We start from the raw sequence: 21,687 nt of genomic DNA, 5'->3' as shown, positions 1-21,687 counted from the left end.
TTTCCGAGCTCTGCATCCTCCCCTTCCCCGGGCGCTGCATCCCCCTTTTCCCGGGCTCTGCATGTCCCCTTCCTGGGTTCTACATCCCCCTTCCCCGGGCGCTGCATCCCCCCCTTCCCAAGCTCTGCGTCCCCCTTTCCCCGGGCGCTGCATTCCCCTTTTCCCGGGTTCTGCATCTCCCTTCCCCGGGCTGTGCACCCCCCCTTCCCAAGCCCTGCATCTCCCCTTCCCCAGGTTTTACACTCCCCTTCCCTGGGCTCTGCATTCTCCCTTCCCCGGGCTCTGCATCCCCTTCCCGATGCTCTGCGCCCCGCGGGCTCGCTCGCCGGTCACGGCCCCGCGCGTGTTGGAGCGCGGCACTTCCAGCGGCTCTGGAAACGTGCGGCGAGGATTTCTCCGGGAGGAGAGGAGCTGCCAGAGGGGCTGGGGGTCCGTTCGGTGCGGCCGGGGGTCCCTCCGGCGGGGCTCGGCTCCTTGCTGGCTGCAGGATGCGCTTTCCGCAGAGGCAGCAGGAACGGGAGGGATGCTCCGGGCGCGCTCCGGCAGCCGGGGCAGCATCGCCGCTGTGCGCTCTGTGAATATTTATAAAGACGAAAGTTTTGAGCCGTGTCACTGGAACCAACGTGTCGCGCCAGTGCTTTCCCTGATGAATATTTCAATTATTAATTGCTGCCATGAGGCTGCTCGCAGTAGCGGAGCCTGCAGCCGCGTGTTCGTCCCGTCACAGCGGAGGGGTCGGAGCTGTGCGCGCAGTTTTGCCTCGGCTTCATGTTTTTTGGTAGACAGAAGTAAAAATAAACGCGAGCTGTGAGCGCTGTGGTGTCCGCTCGATTCGGTGTGATGATTTCCAGCCTTTTCGAGCTCGAGCGTCTCTTGTGGTTCGGGAGAAAACAGTCGGTGCTGCTCTAATGAAACGGGAACATCAATTATTCCCCAGCGGGAGACCACTCGACGAACCTGCAGAGGTGGTTTTGCTGTGGGAACCCACTTGCCAGGCGAATTTAAGTTGAGAAAAAAAACATTTCTGCCGTTCCCTTTGGTTCTCCAGACGCGTTTTAAGGCACTTTACGGTGCTGTTTTGGGTTCGGTGTGAGGTTCAGTGTGAGCAAAGGAAGCCCCGCTTGCCTGGCGGCTGCAGCCATTGCCGGTGCTGCCCTGCTCCAGGTTTTGGGTTCGTGGCTTCCCGAACCGCTCTGTGCCGCCAGTGCCGCTCGCTGCTCACCCTGCGATGCCCAAAGAAACACAAACCCTTGGGCTGAAGGGACATTCCTGACATTCTCCGTGCTCATCCGTCACGTAATTAGGAAATCATGGAAAGCATCGGTTACTCAGGGTAAAATCCTTTTGTTAACTCCTCCTCCTATGGTTTTTTTTCCCTCTGAAGTGGCTATTTGGAGCTCACTCCCCGGTCGTAGGATTTTCCCCTTCTTCCAGCGTGGAGTTTGTTCCGGTTTTGCCGCCCGTGTACACAGCCACGGTGCCGCCTCACGCCGGGAAGAGCTGGATTGATAAAAGGCTGCCCAACTGCAAAGTAAGTGCGGTCCTGGCGTGCTGAAGGGTTTTTAAGGCTGGAGCATATGAAGTACCTAAGCTGAAGAGTGTTGTGGGCTCAGTGAGCTGGGGAGGGCTGTGAGAGGTCGGTGTTTGTCAGGAAAACCCTGCGGGGGAGGAATGTTGGAAGGGGCAGGTGATGGAGCAGCAGTTACAGCCTCACTGTTCCCGAGTTTTAATGAGACTAAAATGTCTTTAGTATTTATTCCTTTGAGTAGAATGTCTTCATTTTCCTACAAGACGTGATTATGGGGGTTTTCCATCTCCCCTTTCTCCCTGGTTTTCCCACTGTTTGTCCCTAAGGGGTGCCACAGTCCAGCGCTGGCAGAGCGGTGTCACCGTGGGCGCTGCCACACCCCCGGTGCTAGGGTGTCCCTCGGGGGGTCCCGTGTCCCCATCCCACCTCCGTTCCCCACATCTGCCCATTTGCCAGCTGTGTGCTGAACACCTGGTTTTGTGCCTTTGTCCCCTGCTGCACCTCAGCTGTTTTGTGCCTTTGTCCTGCCCTGTCCCTCATCCCCATGTCCCGGTTGGGGACGTGACCCTGGAGCTGACGGGGTCGCTCAGAGCGGCTGTGTCAGGACAACGCTGCCCTCAGTGATTCCTTGCCTCCTGTGCTGCTGCAGCAGCTGATGAGTCATGTCAAAGCCAATTAATTTTTAAGTGGTCGCTTCAATTCAGCCTCTGCAGGGAGGGAGCAGAAACCCCCCTGGTCGGGGAAGTTTGTCCCCAGCAGAGGCACTGCCTGCTGTAACATTGAGTTAAAGACACTTCATTCTCACTTGTATTTCTGAATTTTGGATCTCAAACTGTAACATTTTTCTTTCTTTCTGTTGGACAGATCTACTTGAACAATGCCTTTGCCCTGGATTCGGCCTGGATCCAACCTGAGGAGTCCAGGCTGTTCCAGGGGGCTGAGAAACCTCTGCTGCTGAGCAATCAAGTAGCCATGGCTGTAGCCAGGCCAGCTGCTGCCTCCAGGCCACTGCCCACGCTCGTCTTGGCCCCTCAGCTGATCCCAGGTCAGGATATAAGCGCATCAATAATTAAGTACCTGCCTGTTTCTTGGTGTTTTTCCCTTAATGCGTCCCCCAGAGAGGCAAAGCTGCTCTCTAAAGTGAAGGTTTGCTTCCATTCAGCTGAAAATCTCTTGCTTGAGCAGACCCTTGATGGCCAAGTGCAGTTCATCCTCTAAATGACTCCGAGAGAAGGAAAAGGCCATGTGCAATTATGGCAGATTGTGCCAGGCTGTTCTGTAGCTGCTTGGTGACCTCTGCAAGGAGGGGACCAACCACTCCCCATCTACTGAGTTTATTTTTCAAACAAGAAATCGCTGACAGCCTGAAAGATCCTGTGATTCTGTGGCACAGCCCATGTAGGATTCTGCTGTCTGCTCATTTTAAGAGTTTGGTGGGGTCTGTGCAGACAGCCAGCAGGAGAGCAGAGCAGTGGATCCGTCGTCTCATTACAGCTCAGTCATTTGTGAAATAAATTCCATTAATCTGCGTGACTTAACAGAAGAACTAAAAGCTATAAATATAAATATGAACTGTGTAAATATTCTGTGATGCTTTAGGTAACCAAGATTTATACCTGGAAAAGAACATTTACCCTTGGCCAAGAGCAGACCATGCATTCCAGTAGGGTTGGAGCTCTGTTTTGTTGCTGCAGGAGTAAATTAAAATAGCAGTTGTTCTATACAGAAGATTGAGGAGTAAAGTGCCACTGATGCTTCAGCCCCTAAATACACTCTTAAAGTGGGAATTAGAATTACTGATTGCTGCCAGTTGTTCCTGCCCTCCTCAGAGCGAAGGTGCTGTCCCTGGGGTTGAGAGCAGAGGGGTTGAGGCTCCCTTTCCGTGGCCTTTCCCCAAAGTAGTTTGTATTTCAGAGCTGTGCAGCACTCAGGACCTTGTGTTTGCCATCAGTGCTGAGGTTTGGAGTGTGCTGGAATAGATCCTGGCTCCTGGGCTCGTTAGCCAGCCTGATTAATTAGCAGGGAATGCCCTGGAACGTGTTGGCCCATTCAGTCTGGGTCCATGTTTTGGTGTTTTAGCAGAACTGTGGCTCAGCTGTCCTCTCCTCCTGCCAGGACTGCCTGGGGCTCAGCTGGAGGAGGCACTGCTGTGACAGGGGAGACCCTGTCATTAATCCATTTCTATTTATTAGAGTATTTATTGGTATTTATTACCCATAAAAGCATCTGTGTGCCCGGGCTGCCTGGGGAGTCACTGAGCTGTGCTCCCAGGCAGGAGGAGCAGGGGCTGTAAGGATGGGTGTGCTGGTGAGGGAGGGGGTCTGGGCAGGGGACCCACAGCCCCTCCTGTTTCTGCATGTTTAAAAAAGTCAGTATTTTAAAATATTTCTATATTTTAAATGTGCACAAGCATATTTTATCACGTGCGAAGTGTCAGATGTAAGGCAAGAGCATTCCTGGGAGTGGCTCAGGGACAGTGCCAGGCAGAACAGGGACACTGCCAGCCTGGTGCCACGTCTGTGGGCTGCAGGGAGCACTGGGAGGGGAAGGGTTTTATGCCTGTGCCCATGGCTGTTTGCTCAGGAGCCCTGCAGCTGGATCCTGCTCTTCTCCCAGCAGCAGGTTCAGTGCTGGCTTCCACCTCTGAGGTGGGAGAAGGGCAGGGAGAAGCACAAATCCCCCCAGCCATCTCTGTAAATAATGGAATCACAGAATCATGGAATCCCAGACTGGGTTGGGTGGGAGGGGACCCCAAAGCCCACCCAGTGCCAGCCCTGCCATGGCAGGGACACCTCCCACTGTCCCAGGCTGCTCCCAGCCCCAATGTCCAGCCTGGCCTTGGGCACTGCCAGGGATCCAGGGGCAGCCCCAGCTGCTCTGGGCACCCTGTGCCAGGGCCAGTCAAGAATTCCTTCCCATCCTTCTTGAGATCTCCTCTCTGGTTGCTGTGGTTGGTGCCAGTCCAACATCCCAGGCTGTCAGGGGACTCCAGAGCTCGTGAGGGACAAGTGGCCATTCCTGCAGGGTGGTCTGGTCCCTGCCCTGCAGCCACAACCGGGAGCTGCTTCTCCAGGTGTTATGGCAGCACTGGAGGTATTTCCTGTGGAATCCTTGCACTTAATGTGAAGAGTAATAAAAATTGCTCGGTTAAGTGGGATAAAAGGGAAGTTAATCAGGTTTCTGTGCAGGATTCATTTCGGGAGCCGCTCCTACGGCGGCTCTGCCTTCCCCAGTTATCAGTAATGATATAATTGTTTTCTCAATGGAGCTGCAGTGCTCCTCAGATAAAGGAGTGAGCACGGAGGCTGGCGAAGGGTAATGTGCATAATTTAACAGCTGCAGCTCCAGCTACTCCAAGGTGTTATTTACTGCGAGAAGCAGCAGTTATTATTCTCTCACAAACTGCAAAACGTGAATTTATGTACTCTGTGTTGAGTGTTTCTGAGGAGAAGGGTGGCCTTTTCCCTGGCAATGATAGCCTGGTTTATGTGTGCAGGGGGAGGCGCTTTGGGGAGGAAGGCAGCATTTAGATGTTTCTGCAGAGAGAGGACTGTAAGAAAGGATTCAGATTGCTGTGATTGGTATTTCTGTAAAGAAAGGATTCAGATTTCTGTCTCCTGCCCTGCGCTCTCGGCTGTGTGGGTCAGGACTGGCCAGGTGTGTCCCTGTGCCCCCCGTGTGTCCTGCACATCCCTGTGAGCTCAGGGCTGCTGGATGGGGTGAGGGAGCACTGGCAGGACCGCTCGGTGGCACCCATCAGGTGAAAGCAGGAGCGCTGTGGTACAGGACACTCGGTGCTTTCACTGTCCCTGATGTCATTCGGAGGTGTGCTGGTGCAGTTTGGCACTCCTGGCTCTCAGGAGCATCACCACCAGTGCTCCCTTGCCAAGGGGGTGTTCCTGTGCGTGTGTTTGGGAAGGGTTTCACGGAACCATGGAATGGTTTGGGTTGGAATGCACCTTAAAGCTCATCTGGTTCCTTGTCTGTCCTGCTTAGAGACAAGGATGTAGGTGTGGGACGTCCCAAGGATATGGACATTTGGATCCTTCTCATTAATGTCTTTTCTTTCTCTTAATGCCAGTACCCTTTACAGAACCGAGCCAGTGTTTCTTGTAGCCAGTACCAGCGCTTGCTTTGATATGCAGATACACATCCAAACACAGAAAAAACCAGTTTGCTCGGTGATTCCAGTTTGGTAATTCCAGTTTGGTAATTCCAGTTTACAGATCTATGAATTAAATAGGGCTGCTCTGTGTTAGATTGGGGTTCTATTTTCTCATGAAATAAGTGACCCAGGACCTCTGACCTCCTGTATTTCCTAAGCCCAGCTCAGTGTTTGAAGCACATCTGCATTTACAAGCACTCAGATTTTGGCTTCCCAAATTGGATTATCTTGTAGTTAAGTGTGTGTGCTTCTCCCTGTTTGGGGACCAAGAATAGCACAGCAGGACCCCATTCATGTCCCTGCAAAGCCATCAAACCTCTCTTTGTTTGTGGAGCATTCAAGCACAGCCGAGCTGAGCACTTTATTAGCTCTGGGAATGCTTGGCTTTAATCACAGCCTTCACAAAGTTTTTGCTTTGCTTAGAAAGTTTATGGGTTTTTGGTGCTTTTCCTGTTATCTCTTCAAATCAAGAGAAACTTTGAGTGACGGTTGTTTTCCCACTTAAATGACAGAAATAAACCCACGAGCAATGTCTTTATGGGCTGGGCTGGTGGTTCTGACCTTTCCTTAACATCATCCTACCTGACCCTGAGACCTCCTGGTGAATAAATCCAGCTCTCCCGGTGCTTCCAGGGCAGGGGGTGTTTGTGAGGAGCCAGGGATTTGCATTTATTGCCTAGGAGCAGAAAAGTGAGCGGGCTGTTCCTGGGTTTACAATGGCAGTGCCATCAGCTGTTTTCCTCCTTGGAAAGCAGGGATATCCAGAAAGCAGGGATATCGGGGTGTTCTCCTTTGCAGGGATATCGGGGTGTTCTCCTTGCAGGGATATCGGGGTGTTCTCCTTGCAGGGATATCAGGGTGTTCTCCTTGCAGGGATATCGGGGTGTTCTCCTTTGCAGGGATATCGGGGTGTTCTCCTCGCAGGGATATCAGGGTGTTCTCCTTGCAGGGATATCGGGGTGTTCTCCTTGCAGGGATATCGGGGTGTTCTCCTTTGCAGGGATATCGGGGTGTTCTCCTTTGCAGGGATATCAGGGTGTTCTCCTTGCAGGGATATCGGGGTGTTCTCCTTGCAGGGATATCGGGGTGTTCTCCTTTGCAGGGATATCCCTGTGTTCTCCTCGCAGGGATATCGGGGTGTTCTCCTTTGCAGGGATATCGGGGTGTTCTCCTTGCAGGGATATCCCTGTGTTCTCCTTTGCAGGGATATCGGGGTGTTCTCCTTTGCAGGGATATCGGGGTGTTCTCCTTTGCAGGGATATCGGGGTGTTCTCCTCGCAGGGATATCCCTGTGTTCTCCTTGCAGGGATATCCCTGTGTTCTCCTTTGCAGGGATATCGGGGTGTTCTCCTTTGCAGGGATATCGGGGTGTTCTCCTTTGCAGGGATATCCCTGTGTTCTCCTTTGCAGGGATATCCCTGTGTTCTCCTTTGCAGGGATATCGGGGTGTTCTCCTTGCAGGGATATCCCTGTGTTCTCCTTGCAGGGATATCGGGCTGTTCTCCTTTGCAGGGATATCGGGGTGTTCTCCTTTGCAGGGATATCCCTGTGTTCTCCTTGCAGGGATATCGGGGTGTTCTCCTTTGCAGGGATATCCCTGTGTTCTCCTCGCAGGGATATCGGGGTGTTCTCCTTTGCAGGGATATCCCTGTGTTCTCCTTTGCAGGGATATCCCTGTGTTCTCCTTGCAGGGATATCGGGGTGTTCTCCTTTGCAGGGATATCCCTGTGTTCTCCTCGCAGGGATATCGGGGTGTTCTCCTTTGCAGTGGGATGAAAATCCAGATTGATCCATTGAAACTCCGCACACCCTCCTGTCTAATGCATCGTTATTACATCACCTGCAGAATCGTGGCACTGGTACAGCCTCACCTAACGCGTGTCACTGCCCCTGCCCGGGCCCTGTGGGCGTCTCTGGTGTCGTTTGGGAGGTGCCTCCCTCTCAGTTTTGAGCCAGGTTCAGCTCAGAACCCCAGGTCAGTGCAAGGAGGAGGTGCCACGTTCCCTCGGGCTAGTGCCAGGCAGGTTGTGAAGTACAAGAGCTTTCCATAAACATTGAGCACCCCCTGTTTGACACCCCTGGGAACATCTGTTTGCATTCAGAAGGGGGTTGAGGGTGACAGGGGCACCACCAGGCTCCACCTGCAACCAAGGTCAAAGGAAGGGACAGCAAATGCTGCTTTAAGTCCTGGAGCTTAAAAATGCAAAGAATCCTACTTAAAAATACAGAAAATTCTGCTTAAAGCCATCAGGTGGGCTGGGGGGGCTGTGAGGAGCTGGGCTGGATGCTCTGGGAGCTGCTGTTCAGGCAGGACTGCTGTCAGGGGGTGCTGGTGACGTTTGGAACAGAAACACTGGAAGTGCCCAGGGAGCTTTGGAGTGCCCATCCCTGGAGGTGTCCAGGGAAGTCCTGGAGGTGGCACTCAGGGCTCGGGGATGGGGCACAGCTGGGACTCGGTGATCCTGAGGGCGTTTCCAACCTCAGGGACTCTGGGATTCAGAGGACAAGTTTTCACCTCACTGCCAGGAGGTACCATGGCCTGGCAAAACCAGATCTGTGGAAAACACCACTGCTAGAAAAAATCCTGCATTTTCCCCCTCATTGGAATATCAGTGATAGTATTTTACTCCTTTTTTTCATGGCATTTGACTTTTGAAATTCCCCCTGTAAATGCAGGATGATTAATAGTAACTCTCAAATCCTTTCAAAGCCTTTTTGGAAAAAAAAACTTACAGCAAGACCTGGTTTGTTTCTGAGGAGCACTTCTCGCATGGAAGCCCTCAGCTCTCAAGGAGTCCTGGGCCAGCTTCCAGAGGCTTTGGCAAATCCAGCATTGTGTTTGAGTGGATGAGCTGTGGGATGCTGCTGAGCTGAGGCAGAGCAGGAGCGTGGCCCCGCCAAGCCCTGCCCGTGCTCCCTGTCCAGCACTGACAGCCACAGGGATGGTCCTTCCTCCCCAGAATTATTCAGCAGGAGAGAGAACTTCATCAAAGGAGGGGAAACCACCCAAACTTCTCTTTCAACTGAGTGATGAAACTTTAATAAGGGACTGATGAAAGTTTAATAAGGAAGCCCAGCTCCAGGAGCGTTGCTCATCGCAGGCTCCGGCTGGCCAGGCAGCCCAGGCTCACATTATTTTCCTGTTTTCCTGCCCTCTTTGGGGAAATCGCATCCTCCTCTCCAGAATAAAAGAATCAAATGAGAAGTAAACAACCTTTCTGCTCTTGTGCCCTGCAGGAAGCCACAGAAAAGTCGTGTTTGCAGACAGCATTCATTTTCACAAGAGCTACAGGAGATGTTTTGTGGGTTTTTCCCAGCAGCAGACAGCTGGAATTGGGAATGAGCACAGGCTCTGGGAGGGCAGGTGTTTGACCTCACTGAAGGATTGTTCCAGCTCCCAGGTGAATGAACAAGAAGCTTGTATTTAAGCTTGGATTAGTTGGACACTGATCGTATTTTGTTTTTTTAATTTCCATTGTCACTCTGGCAGAAAATCTGTTTTCATTTATCCATTGCTGAATGATGAAAACTTAAATATTTGTGGGGTTTTGTGGCCTGTGTGCCTGTTATTTAGTGCACCTGCAGGTGCTCCTTGGCATGGAGGAATACTGGAGAAATAATGGACTTTTTTGGTGACACTGAAAATATGTTACTTCTGTTTGGCTAATGCAGGGCTTATTGTTGGGAAATAATTGTTTGTAAAGGGTTGTGACAAAGCTGGGAGAGCTGGGGGTGCTCACCTGGAGAAGGGGAGGATCCAGGGAGAGCTCAGAGCCCCTTGCAGGGCCTAAAGGGGCTCCAGGAGAGCTGGAGAGGGACTGGGGACAAGGCCTGGAGGGACAGGACACGGGGAATGGCTTCCCAGTGCCAGAGGGCAGGGCTGGATGGGAGATTGGGCAGGAATTGTTCCCTGGGAGGGTGGGCAGGCCCTGGCACAGGGTGCCCAGAGCAGCTGGGGCTGCCCCTGGATCCCTGGCAGTGCCCAAGGCCAGGCTGGACATTGGGGCTGGGAGCAGCCTGGCACAGTGGGAGGTGTCCCTGCCATGGCAGGGCTGGCACTGGGTGATTTTTAAGGTCCGTCCCAACCCAAACTATTCCCTGACCTTATCCAAGGTCTCTGCTGCACTTCTGCTCCCTGGAGTTGTTGTAGGGGGCTGCATCCCTCACCCCACAGTCACCCTTCCCAAGCAGCCACTCCCTGTGCTCCTTGCCAGGATACACAGGGAAAGAGACACCTCAGGGTGATGAAATGCCTGGAGTGAGGAGTGGGACCAGATGGGGATTTGTGGGGCCACAGTTGTCTCCCGTTGCCTGCAGGATCTGTACCCGAGCTGGGAGCTTTGCTGGATGCCATAATAAGCTGATGATTGCTTAATTTTTGAATCCTGAGCTCGGCGTGGAGGGAGGAACAGCTGCTGTTTGTCAGATCTGCTTTGCTGCTCAAGAGTTTCACAACTCCTGTTCTTGTTTATTTAAATATTTAGCTCTGAAGGTCTTCCCTGCCAGTGTCAGACTGGGGAGTGAATGGGGCAGGGCCTGAAGGGTGATTGAGCTTTGAATTGGGAGATTCCTGGGTTCCATTGGCAGGGGCTGCCCAGGGAGGTTTGGAGTGCCCATCCCTGGAGGTGTCCAGTGAAGGTCTGGACGTGGCACTCAGAGCTCTGGGCTGTGGACAAGGTGGGGATGGGGCACAGGCTGACTTGATGATCCTGAAGGTCTTTTCCAGCCTCAGCAATTCCATGAAGTGCCCTGTTGTGTTTTTGGGATGAAGGAGATGAGATGTAGAGCTTGGTTTGTGTGCAGGACACGGGAGAGCAGCCAGGCAGGTGAGGGAAGAGTGGGTGCCTAATACAGCAAGGAGTAAATTCAGATTTGACATCAGACAGTTACACTTAGGAAAGTTGAGAATATTTGTGTTCCATGTGTTCAAATATTTGGCTTTTTTATTAAGTTTTTTCATTTAAATTTAATAATCCTGCACAGTTTGTGTGTGAGTCACTGCTGCCTCGTCCCTCAGGGTTGTGGTGATGTGTTCACATCTGTGGGGTTTAATGGCTGAAAATGCTCCAGCCACGAGCTGGGGCTTTGGAATCACAATTGGCAAAGGGGCTCTGGGAGTCCTTCAGAAATATCTCAGTGACACAATAGCTGGGGTTGGAAGGGACCTCTGGAGATCACCCAGTTCAGGGCGCTGCCCAGGCAGGGTCACCTGGAGCAGGGTGACACAGGAACGTGTCCAGGAGGGTTTGGGATGTCTCTGGAGAGGGAGACTCCAGCCCCTCCCTGGGCAGCTGTTCCAGGGCTCTGCCCCTCCATGGAAAGAAGTTTTTTCTCATGTGGGGCTGGAACTTGCTGTGGTTTAGTTTCTGGCCGTTGCTCCTTGTCCTGTCTCTGGCACCGCTGAACAGAGTCTGGCACCATCCTCTGGCAGCCCTTGAGGATATTTGTATGGATTGATGGGATCCCCTCTCAGCTTCCCTTCTGCAGACTGACCAGGCCCAGCTCCCACAGTCTCTCCTCATCTCAGAGATGCTCCAGTCCCAAAATCATCTCTGTGGCCTCTGCTGGACCCTCTCCAGTAGCTGCTTGACTTCCTTTCTTCGTTTCTTCTCCCAGGCAACCAGTGACAGGATGAGAGGAAACAGCCTCAAGACGGGGGCCTTCAAGGGAAGGTTTAGGTTGGACATCAGCAGGAATTTCCCCATGGAAAGGGAGGTCGGGCCTTGGCAGGGGCTGCCCAGGGAGGTTTGGAGTGCCCATCCCTGGAGGTGTCCAAGGAAGGGCTGGAGGTGGCACTCAGAGCTCTGGGCTGGGGATAAGGTGGGGATTGGTCAAGATTTAGACTCAATGATCCTGGAGGTCTTTTCCAACGTAAATGATTCTGTGGTTCTGTGGTTCTTGAGCTCTGGAGACCAGAACCGAGCCCAAAATACAGCTATATTCTATATAACCCCAGCTCAGGCTCTGGTGTCTCTCTGAGGGGGTGCACAGGCCAGGTGGGACGTGCTGCATCTTGTTCCATTTGGTGCCAAAATTCAGCGTGCTGAGCACATCATTCTCCCCAAGCCTTTGCTCTCCCCTCCAGCTCACGCTCACTGTGTCTCTCTCTCTCCCACAGGTGGTTGCCAGAACAGCCTTAAAGCAGCGGCTGGCACTCAGAGCCTGGCACTGGTGTCCCTGGAGCCCGAGGCCCCCCAGGGCCCCCTGGGGCCGAGCCTCCAGCCCTGCCACCTCCTCACCTTGTCCCCCATCAAAGTCCCGCTCCTGGCCTCGCCCTTCCCAGGTAAGGTCCCTGCCGTGGCCCTGAGGAGCAGCTCTGGGCTGCTGTGTGTGGCTGTTGCTGGGTGCTGAGGGCTCGGCTGGCAGCGCTGCAGCCCAGGGTGGAGCTGGGGTTTTGGAGGGGTTTGGAGGCGTTCTCTGGGATTGGGTGTCAGGAGTGGGTTCCGTGGATGTTTGTCATGGTCGTGTCCCGGTCGCATTTTGGGGCAGTCAGTGAACTGAGCTGGTTCCTCCCTCATCTCAGGGGGTTCTGTGGGAAAACCATCTCTGAGCCCCAGCAGCACATCCTGAGCTGCATTGGGCACTCACAGGCTGGCTGTTCAGCGTGGTGAAGTCCCAAGCAGATTCTCTGGGTGTTTGGTGTTACAAACGTGCTGGGAGAGCGCAGCCTGGGTCTTTTCCCAGAGGCTGAGGTGTGGTTGCTGCCTGGAAAAATCGCTCTTTTCTGGATGTTGAGTGAAAACTTCCTGGAGGTGGCAGCTGAGGAGGCACTGGGGCATCCCTGCCTGGCTGGGCAGGTCTGGCTGACTGGAAGCCGTTAGGGTGATGTTTGTAACTGTGCTTGGAATGCTTGAGGCTATTTTTAGAACAGTTATATGCCAATTAAGTTAAAAATGTAAATGAGGGTGCTTGTTCCATCTTTTTGGTAATTGAAGCGTAGCACAGCAAGACACAGGGAGAGTGAATTCTGCAGAAGGTGCAGTTCTGGCTTGGTGTTCATGGGAGAGCTTTTAATGAGAAATGGGTCTCAGGGATTCTTGTTCCTGCTGAGGAGCCACCCGGAGAAATCCCAGGGGTGTGAGCAGGGCTTTGGGATCAGGGCTGGGAAGAGCAAACTGACCCACAGGAGTGAGGGGCAGGAAAAGGAGCTCAGGGGGGACCTTGTGGCTCTGCACAAGCCCCTGACAGGAGGGGGCAGCCGGGGGGGTCGGGCTCTGCTGCCAGGGAACAGGGACAGGAGGAGAGGGAACGGCCTCAGGCTGGGCCAGGGCAGGCTCAGGGTGGGCAGCAGCAGGAATTTCCCCATGGAAAGGGAGCTCAGGCCTTGGCAGGGGCTGCCCAGGGAGGTTTGGAGTGCCCATCCCTGGAGGTGTCCAGGGAATTCCTGGAGGTGGCACTCAGGGCTCTGGGCTGGGGACAAGGTGGGGATGGGGCACAGGCTGGACTCGGTGACCCTGGAGGGCTTTTCCAGCCTCAGGGATTCTGTGGAATGGCTGAAAATGTTTTGTACTTAGTCCAAAAAAGGCTGGTGCTGAACTTAGAGCAGAAAGCAGGATTAATGCTGCTGTGGGACAGGGAGTTGGTGCTGCTTCCCAAAGAATATCCTGTTTGACCCCTAGAAAACATTTTGCCTGTTTAGGAGTATTTTAGAGGGGAAACCAAAGGAGGACAAAATCCCTGTTTATCTGGAAAGCAGGATTCCATGTGAGACAAGTTCTCAGTGTGGGGAGGAGCTGATGTGCAGCTGGGGGAGCTGGGCACAGTGGGCATGGTGATTCCAGGAATCTCTGTCCCTCCAGAACCTCCTGGGCTCTGGGACAACAAACGTGCCCGGCCAGGAGATTGTCCCGGTGCTGTCCCTGGGTGTGCGATGGGCCATCACACACCGCACCCTGAGTGCCTCAGCAGCCGTCCCATTCTCAGTCACTCACAGCAAACCCACCCTGGGGGTGTTCTGTCCTGCACGATGGAGAGCAGCTTTTTAGGAAAGAAAGCTTGGGAGCGCCTGATCCACGAGCAATAAACCTGAGACTCGGCTCCTGGTTTTTCTCTCTTATCCCATCTCTGGAGGGAAGGCTGGGGCCTTTGCAGAGCTGCCATAAAACAATTTTATAGGATTCATTTTGCTGTGCTGGAGGAGGACAGGATGAAAGGTGTTAGGGTTGGATTTTGTCACCACCAGCCTGAGGCACAGCTGCCCTGGGAAGGAGCCTTGGGGTGCCCTCGGGGCAGGGACCTCTCTGTGGTGTCCTTGGCCTGGGCAGGTCCAGCCACAGGGCCTGGCAAAAAGGGCTGAGGGTTCAGAAGGTCTGGGGAAGGGACCAGGCTTGGGACAGGGAGGGAAAGCAGGGGAAAAGCAGGTGCAGAAAGCCTAAATCCAGCCTGGGCTGCATCCCACACCCACAGTTTGGGACAGTGCTGAGGCCAGGTGTGATGGGACGAGGGGGATGGTTTTAAACTGCAGGATGGTCCGTGTAGATGGGAGACTGGGAAGGAATTCCTCCCTGTGAGGGAGGAGAGGCTGCATTTTCCTCATCCACGTGTGACCCAGAATGTGACATTGGGGTTAATGATCTGTGGAATTGGGGTTAACGACCTTCCCACATTCCCCTAGCCTAAAGTTTATGAAAGGCCATGTTCACACAGTAGCAATGAACTTCAAAACCCCAAAATTAAATTATTTCCAACTTCAGCCTCCATGTTTATGGGTGCCTGGAAGGCTGAACGTTGTGTGTGTGATTATCCCCAGTTAATTGATTCCATTAGAGACCAGTGTCCCATTCCTACCTTGTATAGTCCAGTGTCCCTAATCACAGGGATTTGCTCGATCAATAGTCTTAGAAGTGAATACTTGTTTTTTAGACCTTTGATTATGGTCAGTTTTGCAGCCTTACAATTAATTTCTGGCAGCCTAATTAGTAACCCTGGGAACAGCAGGGCAGTGCCACAAGGGGGGAGGTGTGGGAAGGGCCCTGGGCAGGTGAGGCTCTGCTGCTTTGCCCCCTCACAGAGGAAATTCCTTGGAGCTCCCTTGAAGCACATCACCAGGAATTCAGGGGAACTGAGAGTGTGCACAATGCAGTGGTCATTTTTATAAGTTCATTTTAATACAATTTATTTTACATTTTGTGAAGGAGAATCAGAAGAAAGCTCTATGAGAGAGCACAGGATATTTAGGGAATTTAAAGCCACGTGCAGCCTTTCCCTGGCAGGATGCTGTGAAGGATCCCAGCTGGATTCCTGGGAAATGGGGCTGAGCAGGCAGGGATGGGATGTGCTGGCTGGTGCAGGTTGCTGTGCCTTGGCTCTGCAGTCAGTTGTGCTCCTGGGGATTATTTTGTCGCTGTGCTGATCTTAGAAAAACCTGTAATGATGAAATAAACGTATGGGAAAGAAGCAGCATAAAAACCCCGGCTTTAATGGCAACATAAAACACTGTTTTATATGGAATAAAACATTGAAGCTTGAGGAACCTGTCCATGGAGTGATGTGTGGCTGGACATTGGAAGGCTCCAGCTCAGGCTCTGTGCAGTGAGAGGGCCCTTGGCCCAACACTTCTGTGCTCTCTGCTCTCCCACCAGTGAGGCGAATGGAGAAGGTTCCAGCACTGCTATTTCAGCCCCATTTTGGGTTGGTATCGCTTTTATTTCCTTTCTTCATTTTGCATCTACTGGTGGTGCTGCTTGTGCATCTCCCAGGCAAATGTTCCCTTAAATATTTAATGACAGCCTGGCCGTGAGTGTGGATTTTGTGCCAGGTTTAACATAAAGACTAAAGAGGAGCTCGTGGAGCTGCAGCTCCTCACTGTGCTGCATCTTCCTGCGCTCTGCTGGGGGAGGAAACTGCATTTCCCAGCACTGCCACGCCAAGGCTTTGAAAGCGGTCTCAAAGAACCCCTAAATGCATTAAACTTTGCGAAGGCGAGCACTTACCTGCAGTAATTAAGGAATGGAGTGTCTGGTAATCGCTAATACCACTTTGCAGCTACTGCAGAAAGAAGTGGGTATTTATTTTGTTCACATGCAGGTTTTTAGTGATAGGAGTGAAGAAGGTAAGAGATGAGTCTGTGGTTATGAACTCTGTAAATTAGCAGTGAGCACAAATATTAAAAAAGGCACCATCTGCCATATAATCCATTTGCCACCTGTTCCCTGGCTCTCAGCATTATTTAAGGGTTTAAATGTAGCAGTTTAGGCTGCCACAGAACAGCTGGGAAGTGGCTGAGCCTTTTTCCTCTCAGCACCTTAATGCTGTGTGTTGACCCCAGCTCTCGGTGCCAGGGTTGTGTCCGAGCTCTGTCTGGTGACTGTCAGTCCCTCGTTAGCAGGAGCTGCTGATTGAACCACGGCTCAGAGCACAATTAGCGATGGTTCAGGTGGGGCTGGGAGGAAACAGCAAAGAGAAGCAGAGGCTGTCCCAGAGTGGCCACAGAAGCTGGGAAGGGGTCGGTGCTGCGGGAGGGTAACGGAGCAGTGGAGTTCCTCCCATGAAATCCTTGAGCTCAGCCTGGGATCCTCCTGGAATCACAAAATCCCAGGATGGATTGGTTTGGAGGGACCTTGAATCCCATCCAGTGCCACCCCTGCCATGGTGGGGACACCTCCCACTGCCCCAGGCTGCTCCCAGCCCCAATGTCCCACCTGGCCTTGATGTTCCAGCATTTTCCCAGATGTTTCCTGGCCAACCTCTTCCCTGCCAGTTCATTACTGGGAGGGCTGTGCTGAGGACATTTTTCCAGCCTCTGTGGGAACTCCAAGCTCTTTCCTTCCTTCCTTCTCTTAATGAGATTAATTAAAAGCTGGAATCCAGTAAGTGCTTGGGAAGCTGGTGCAGCTCTGGGCACTGGGATGGTTCCTGCTGGCTCTGCCAGGCCGGTCTCTCTGCTGGGCTCACTCCCATCCTTTAAGGATGCACTCTGTGGGAATTCTCCTGGTGCAGTTCTCAGTTCAGATTAGTCCAGCCTGTACACCAGAATTCCAAGATATTAGGGGAGCAAAAAATAACAATTTTGGAAAGATCACCAGTGTTCCGAGCAGGAATGTGATGTTCTCTCCTGAGGAGGCTTCTCCTTTGCCTTGCTGGGTGTCCCACGTGCCTGGCACTGAAACAGCTCGCCTTGGAATGCTGAGTAGCTGTAACAGGCTCGTTGTAAATGATCTGCCCAGCTCTAATGCTGGGTAACGAAGCAAGTAAATGAATGTTTATAGTTATTAAAGTGATAACTTCCTACCCCAGCTAATACTCAGCACAGAATCACTTTTTGGTTCCCTATCTGTGTTGGCATGTGTGAGGGAAGATGAGCTCGTACAGGGGGCTCAGATCATGCCCAGAACCACACTGAAATGGCACCAATCCCCTCCTCCCTGCACAGAGAGTCTCTGCTGGAAGCTGCAAGTGCTCAGCTGCCCAACTAAGACCCTGTAAGGAATGGGATGATGGTTCTCAGAGTGTGAAAACTCAGCTGTTTCTGGGTTACCCAGGCAAAGTGCAGGAGCAGGACGGGCAGGGTGAGATCAGGCACAGCTTTGTGATATTGCACATTTTTGCACCATCCACGTTGGAAACTCATCATGGAGAGTTTACTGATGCAAATGCATGGATGGACCAGACTGGATTTATGGATCATGGTGCACTTCCTACAAACAGGGGCTTTGGGATGTCTGAGGAGCAGGGACAGGACCTGAGGGTCGGGCTGGACATCAGGAGAAGGTCACACCTCAGTCCTGCTTCGTTTGGGCCACGCTCATGGTTAAAGAGCTGCTTTTGTGGTGTGCACCCCAGGAGCCTCTCAGTGCTGGGATGTAATAGCAAGGTATTGACAAAGGGAAAAATATCAATACTTCAGTGGCAGTTACAGAAGACAAACAGCCCAAATCCTTTCAGTCGTGCCCAGCTCTTGGTAAATGTCATGAAAGTCAGAGTTAATTTACTGTATCCTTAACTGCTTGTTAAAACACTGTGGTGGGTTTTTCTGTGGGAAGTGCAGTGCTGTGCAGTGCTTAAATCAGGTTTCACTGTTAGGAGCAGCAATTCCACTGTTAAAATCCCTGCCAGGTGGGTTTTCCCCAGCCAGGAGCCAGGCCAGGTGTGCAGGCTGGGGCTGTCATCACTGCTGGGACTTGGGGGGGTAACACTGATATGGGAGTTTATCATTTTCCCGGTGTCCCTTTGAGGAGCTTGGGCTGGATTGGGCAGATCAGGCTCTTTCCCTTTCTGTTGCAGACTTAAATTTAGTTGAGATTTGTGTAGCTTAAAAAGTCTTCACTAGACTGGATATATTTCCTGTTAATGGAGCAGAAGTCTTAGAAGGAAAAACCAAATTGAGTGAAACAAAGGAATAAGCCTTGGAAGGATGATGGGATCATTCCAGGAAGAGTCCTTGCTTGTCCCTCTCCAGGAGAAGACGAATGAATGAGAATTCCCGTGAGAATTCCATGAGGTTTAAATCAGAGCTGAGGGAACACCTTGTTTTGGTGGCTGCTGCTGCTGTGTCCTTAAATTTATCTGTGCAATTCAACCCTTAGGAGCTCTGCATGTGTGGCCAAGGCTCAATGGAATGGTGCTGGGGTGCAGAGTAATTCCCAGTGGATGGTCAGACCCAGCTTTTGTGTCCTCCTTGGGGGTGCCCACAGGAGTACTGGGGGACTTGGAGAGGGGAACAAGGGAGCTGAGGTCCCTGTAAAAGATGGGAGTGGCGTTGCTTTGTGTGCATTTGTCTTGCTTGTTACCAGGGAGGAAAAAAGCATCTTTTATAATTATTTTCTGTGTGTTCAGCCAAGTTTGTGTTTCAGCTATTTGGGGGCTGGTGTTGAAACTGTAAAACAAAGCCACAGAGTGGATTTCAACCAGTATATTCCCAATGTTTGGCCTGAATTTTCAGTCCTGAATCAGGGCTGGATATGAGGTGGATTCAGTGCAAAACTAAACCTGATGGAGGAAGAAATTCCCCAATCTCCACTTTCTGGATTTGCATCTGCAGGGTCCTGTATGTCCTGGTGACAGCTCTCAGTGTGGTGTCTTAGGCAAGGGAATCATCTCAGCATTCCCTGGAATGGAAGGGGACCCTGGAAGGCTGAGGGCTCAGTTTTCTCCAAATGTTTCGTCAAGGGGGCTGAGAGCTGAGCAAACCCTGTGCCGCAAAACATCCTTGGAATCATTCAAAAACACTGCTACACTTCATCTTGGACATTAAAATGGATATAGAAATACCTGATTGGGAGTTTATTATGCAGGAATGGAAATTCCAGGGCACCATGGCACAACATGGGGGGGCCTGCAATGCTGAGAGCTCAGGGTTTGTAATATTATTATTATTATTATTATTATTATTATTATTATTATTATTCCAGTCAAAAGCTATTTCTGCTCAGCTCCTTGGATGGTGGGAACCAAATTCACAGGGATTTTCCTGGTGTTTGTGCCCAGTTTTGCTTTGGAGGCTGTGGATGTTTCCTGGGTTCCTCAATCAGGCCCCACTAAAGTGTAAATAAATGTAACGAGGTAAAATGAACCTTCCTTCTTGGCCAGAATATAAATAAGGGAAATTAATTACATTTCCCAATTTTAAGTGTGCCGTAGATGCTCCCCAGAGCACTAAATGGAATTTCTTGGATTTTATTGCAATTGCAGCTCTGTTGGCACATGCAGGACATGGTGATGGTGGAAGGGGGGAAAGGAGAAGCACTTGGGGGTGTTGGTGGCTGCCCCATCCCTGGAAGTGACCAAGGCCAGCTTGGAGCACCCTGGGATAGTGGGAGGTGTTGGGGGGGGAATGGGAGGTGCTTTAAGGTCCTTCCAACCCAAACCAGTCTGGGATTCTGTCATTCTCAGAAAATCCCTCCTGCCAGCCCCTGTTCCACATTGAGTCCCCTCTGTGGTTTCAAGACCCCAGGACCTTAGACCTCCACTCAGAAACCACCATAAAAATTGAGCACGAGAGGCACATTCCTGGTTTCTGCTTGAGTGGGTTCAAAATTCCACCTCTAATTTCTGGCTCAAATCCTCCCAGAAATGAGCATGTGAAGATTTCACTCTGAAACACAAAGGATTGGTTCATGCAGAAATAATTACTCTGCTACGATGGGGAGTGAGGGGGGGTTCTGAGGGTTTGATACTGCATAATTCAGTGTATTCTCTCAGAATTACGTCCCATCCAGAGAGGAGATTGAAATTTGGTGCTGGAGCCTGCATGAGGCTGGAAACGAATCATAAAAGTTTGGGAAATGGGACTGGATGGAGCAGTGAGAAGGGCTGTGGGAGATGAAGGGTGTGGGGTCATCATCACCATCATCCCCTTTTCTCCTGGTGGGGGCAGAGGCTCGCTGGCCCCGTGGTACCCTCGGGTGCAGGGTGGTCCCACCTCCCCCTCCCTGGGCTTGGGGAACTTCTGCTACAGCCCAGGAGAGTCCCAGCCGCTGCCAAACGTGCCCAGCCACACCCAGCATCAATTCCTGCTGTGGCTTTGGGGCCCTCCATCCTTATTTTCCAATTTTCTGTGATGGCTACATGAATAATTCAAGAGGAGTCTTCTACCCGGCGCTGGCTGCCCCCTTCCCTGCTCAGGAGGTCCCTGTGTCTGGGAGGTCTCCCGGGTCAGGCGCTGCTGCTCTCAGGAACTGGCCAAAAATCCAATACCAGCTTTTTTCCCCCAATTTGGAGACTCCATTAAGGTCTGTAATGCAGCAGGGCCTGAGGAGAGCTCGGTGGAGTTTTCCACACCCAGAAACCATGGCTGGAGAAATGCTGCAGTCCCTGCTCCGAGCGTGGGCTGTGTCCTGCTTGGGATTTACTGGAGAGGGAATGCCACAGCTGTGCCTGGGAAAACGGGAATGGGGAGGGAGGGATCCTCCAAATGAGATCCCAGAAAAATTGGAATTGTTGAGACTTTAATACAATATTAATAATGACTTCTATTGCTCTGCTCCCTGGGCCAGGGACAGCACCCAGGGAGTGGCTGGAGCTGTGCCAGGGAAGGTTTAGGTTGGATATCAGGGAAAGGCTCTTCCCCAGAGGGTGCTGGGCACTGCCCAGGCTCCCCAGGGAATGGGCACGGCCCCGAGGCTGCCAGAGCTCCAGGAGCGTTGGGACAGCGCTGCCAGGGATGCCCAGGGTGGGATTGTTGGGGGGTCTGGGCAGGGCCAGGGGCTGGAATGGATGATCCTGTGGGTCCCAGCTCAGGGTATTCCATGATCCCATAGCATTTAACACAAAGCCCAGAAGAGGATCAGAGTTTTTAGGAAGCAGGATAAATAATCCCAGGATTTTTCCTTCAGTGAACACCAGAGCTTGGCTTTGCTTCACCCGGTGCTCCTGTGGGTGGTAAATCCAGGGGATGATGGAATGCCATGGGCTCTGCCAACCCCACACCCTGAGCAGCCTGGATCACTCCCTGGACCAAGGGAGGGCTCTCCCTGTCCGTGCAGTGTCCCAAATCCAGCTCCAGTGTTTCCATGCCTGGCAGGAGCTGTCTGTCCTGCTCTGTTTGTGGAGGCAGAGGCTGGAGAACAGTGGGCTTTGGTTTATTTTTTCTGAATTGCCACGGCGTTTGCTTTCCAGAGGATCAGATGCACTGCACTCTTGGCTTTCGAAGGCTGCAGGGGCTTTGGGAAGGACAGAGCCCAGTGACCTTTGCTTTGAGGGAGTCGCTGCCATGGTGAACATTTCCTCTGCAGTGTTCCCAGGGAACTGAGTAATTAATTGATTAACTATTACTTGGTGGTGATCTCGTCCCATTTGTGGAGATAACTCAGGGAGTGAGGCAGGGACCTTGGTTTGACCTTGTGTGGTGCAGATCCAGGAGATGTCCAGGCTCTTCCCATTCCTGGACCTCAGGGACATGATGGGCTCTGTCCTGCTGAGGGGGATTTCTTCCTGCTGGAGACTTTCCATCATTTTCCCTCTTCCTTTCTTCCTTTTCTTGTGCCTTTGCCCTCTCCAGCCCAGGTCAGCTGGGGGAGGTTTCAGTGTGTTTTGTTTCAGTACTGGTTCATAGTGT

The 21,687-nt window shown here is 52.2% G+C and overlaps 1 protein-coding gene across 1 annotated transcript in view; it reads left to right on the top strand.

Moving 5' to 3' along the window:
• The window catches only part of TCERG1L (transcription elongation regulator 1 like), a gene marked incomplete at both ends in the record, with an annotated part of 49,694 nt that overhangs the window by 429 nt on the left and 27,578 nt on the right, over nt 1-21,687 (top strand). The window contains 3 exons of the mRNA XM_082286103.1: nt 1,385-1,531; nt 2,393-2,573; nt 11,812-11,976. Coding sequence (XP_082142229.1) covers nt 1,385-1,531; nt 2,393-2,573; nt 11,812-11,976 — 493 coding nt within the window. The remainder of the gene's footprint in view (nt 1-1,384; nt 1,532-2,392; nt 2,574-11,811; nt 11,977-21,687) is intronic.

Source organism: Coloeus monedula (assembly GCF_965178545.1).
Source record: "Coloeus monedula genome assembly, chromosome: 8".
In the NCBI taxonomy this organism is placed as follows: domain Eukaryota; kingdom Metazoa; phylum Chordata; class Aves; order Passeriformes; family Corvidae; genus Coloeus; species Coloeus monedula.
The sequence above is the reverse complement of the archived record's forward strand: the minus strand, read 5'-3'. Positions and strand labels throughout refer to the sequence as shown.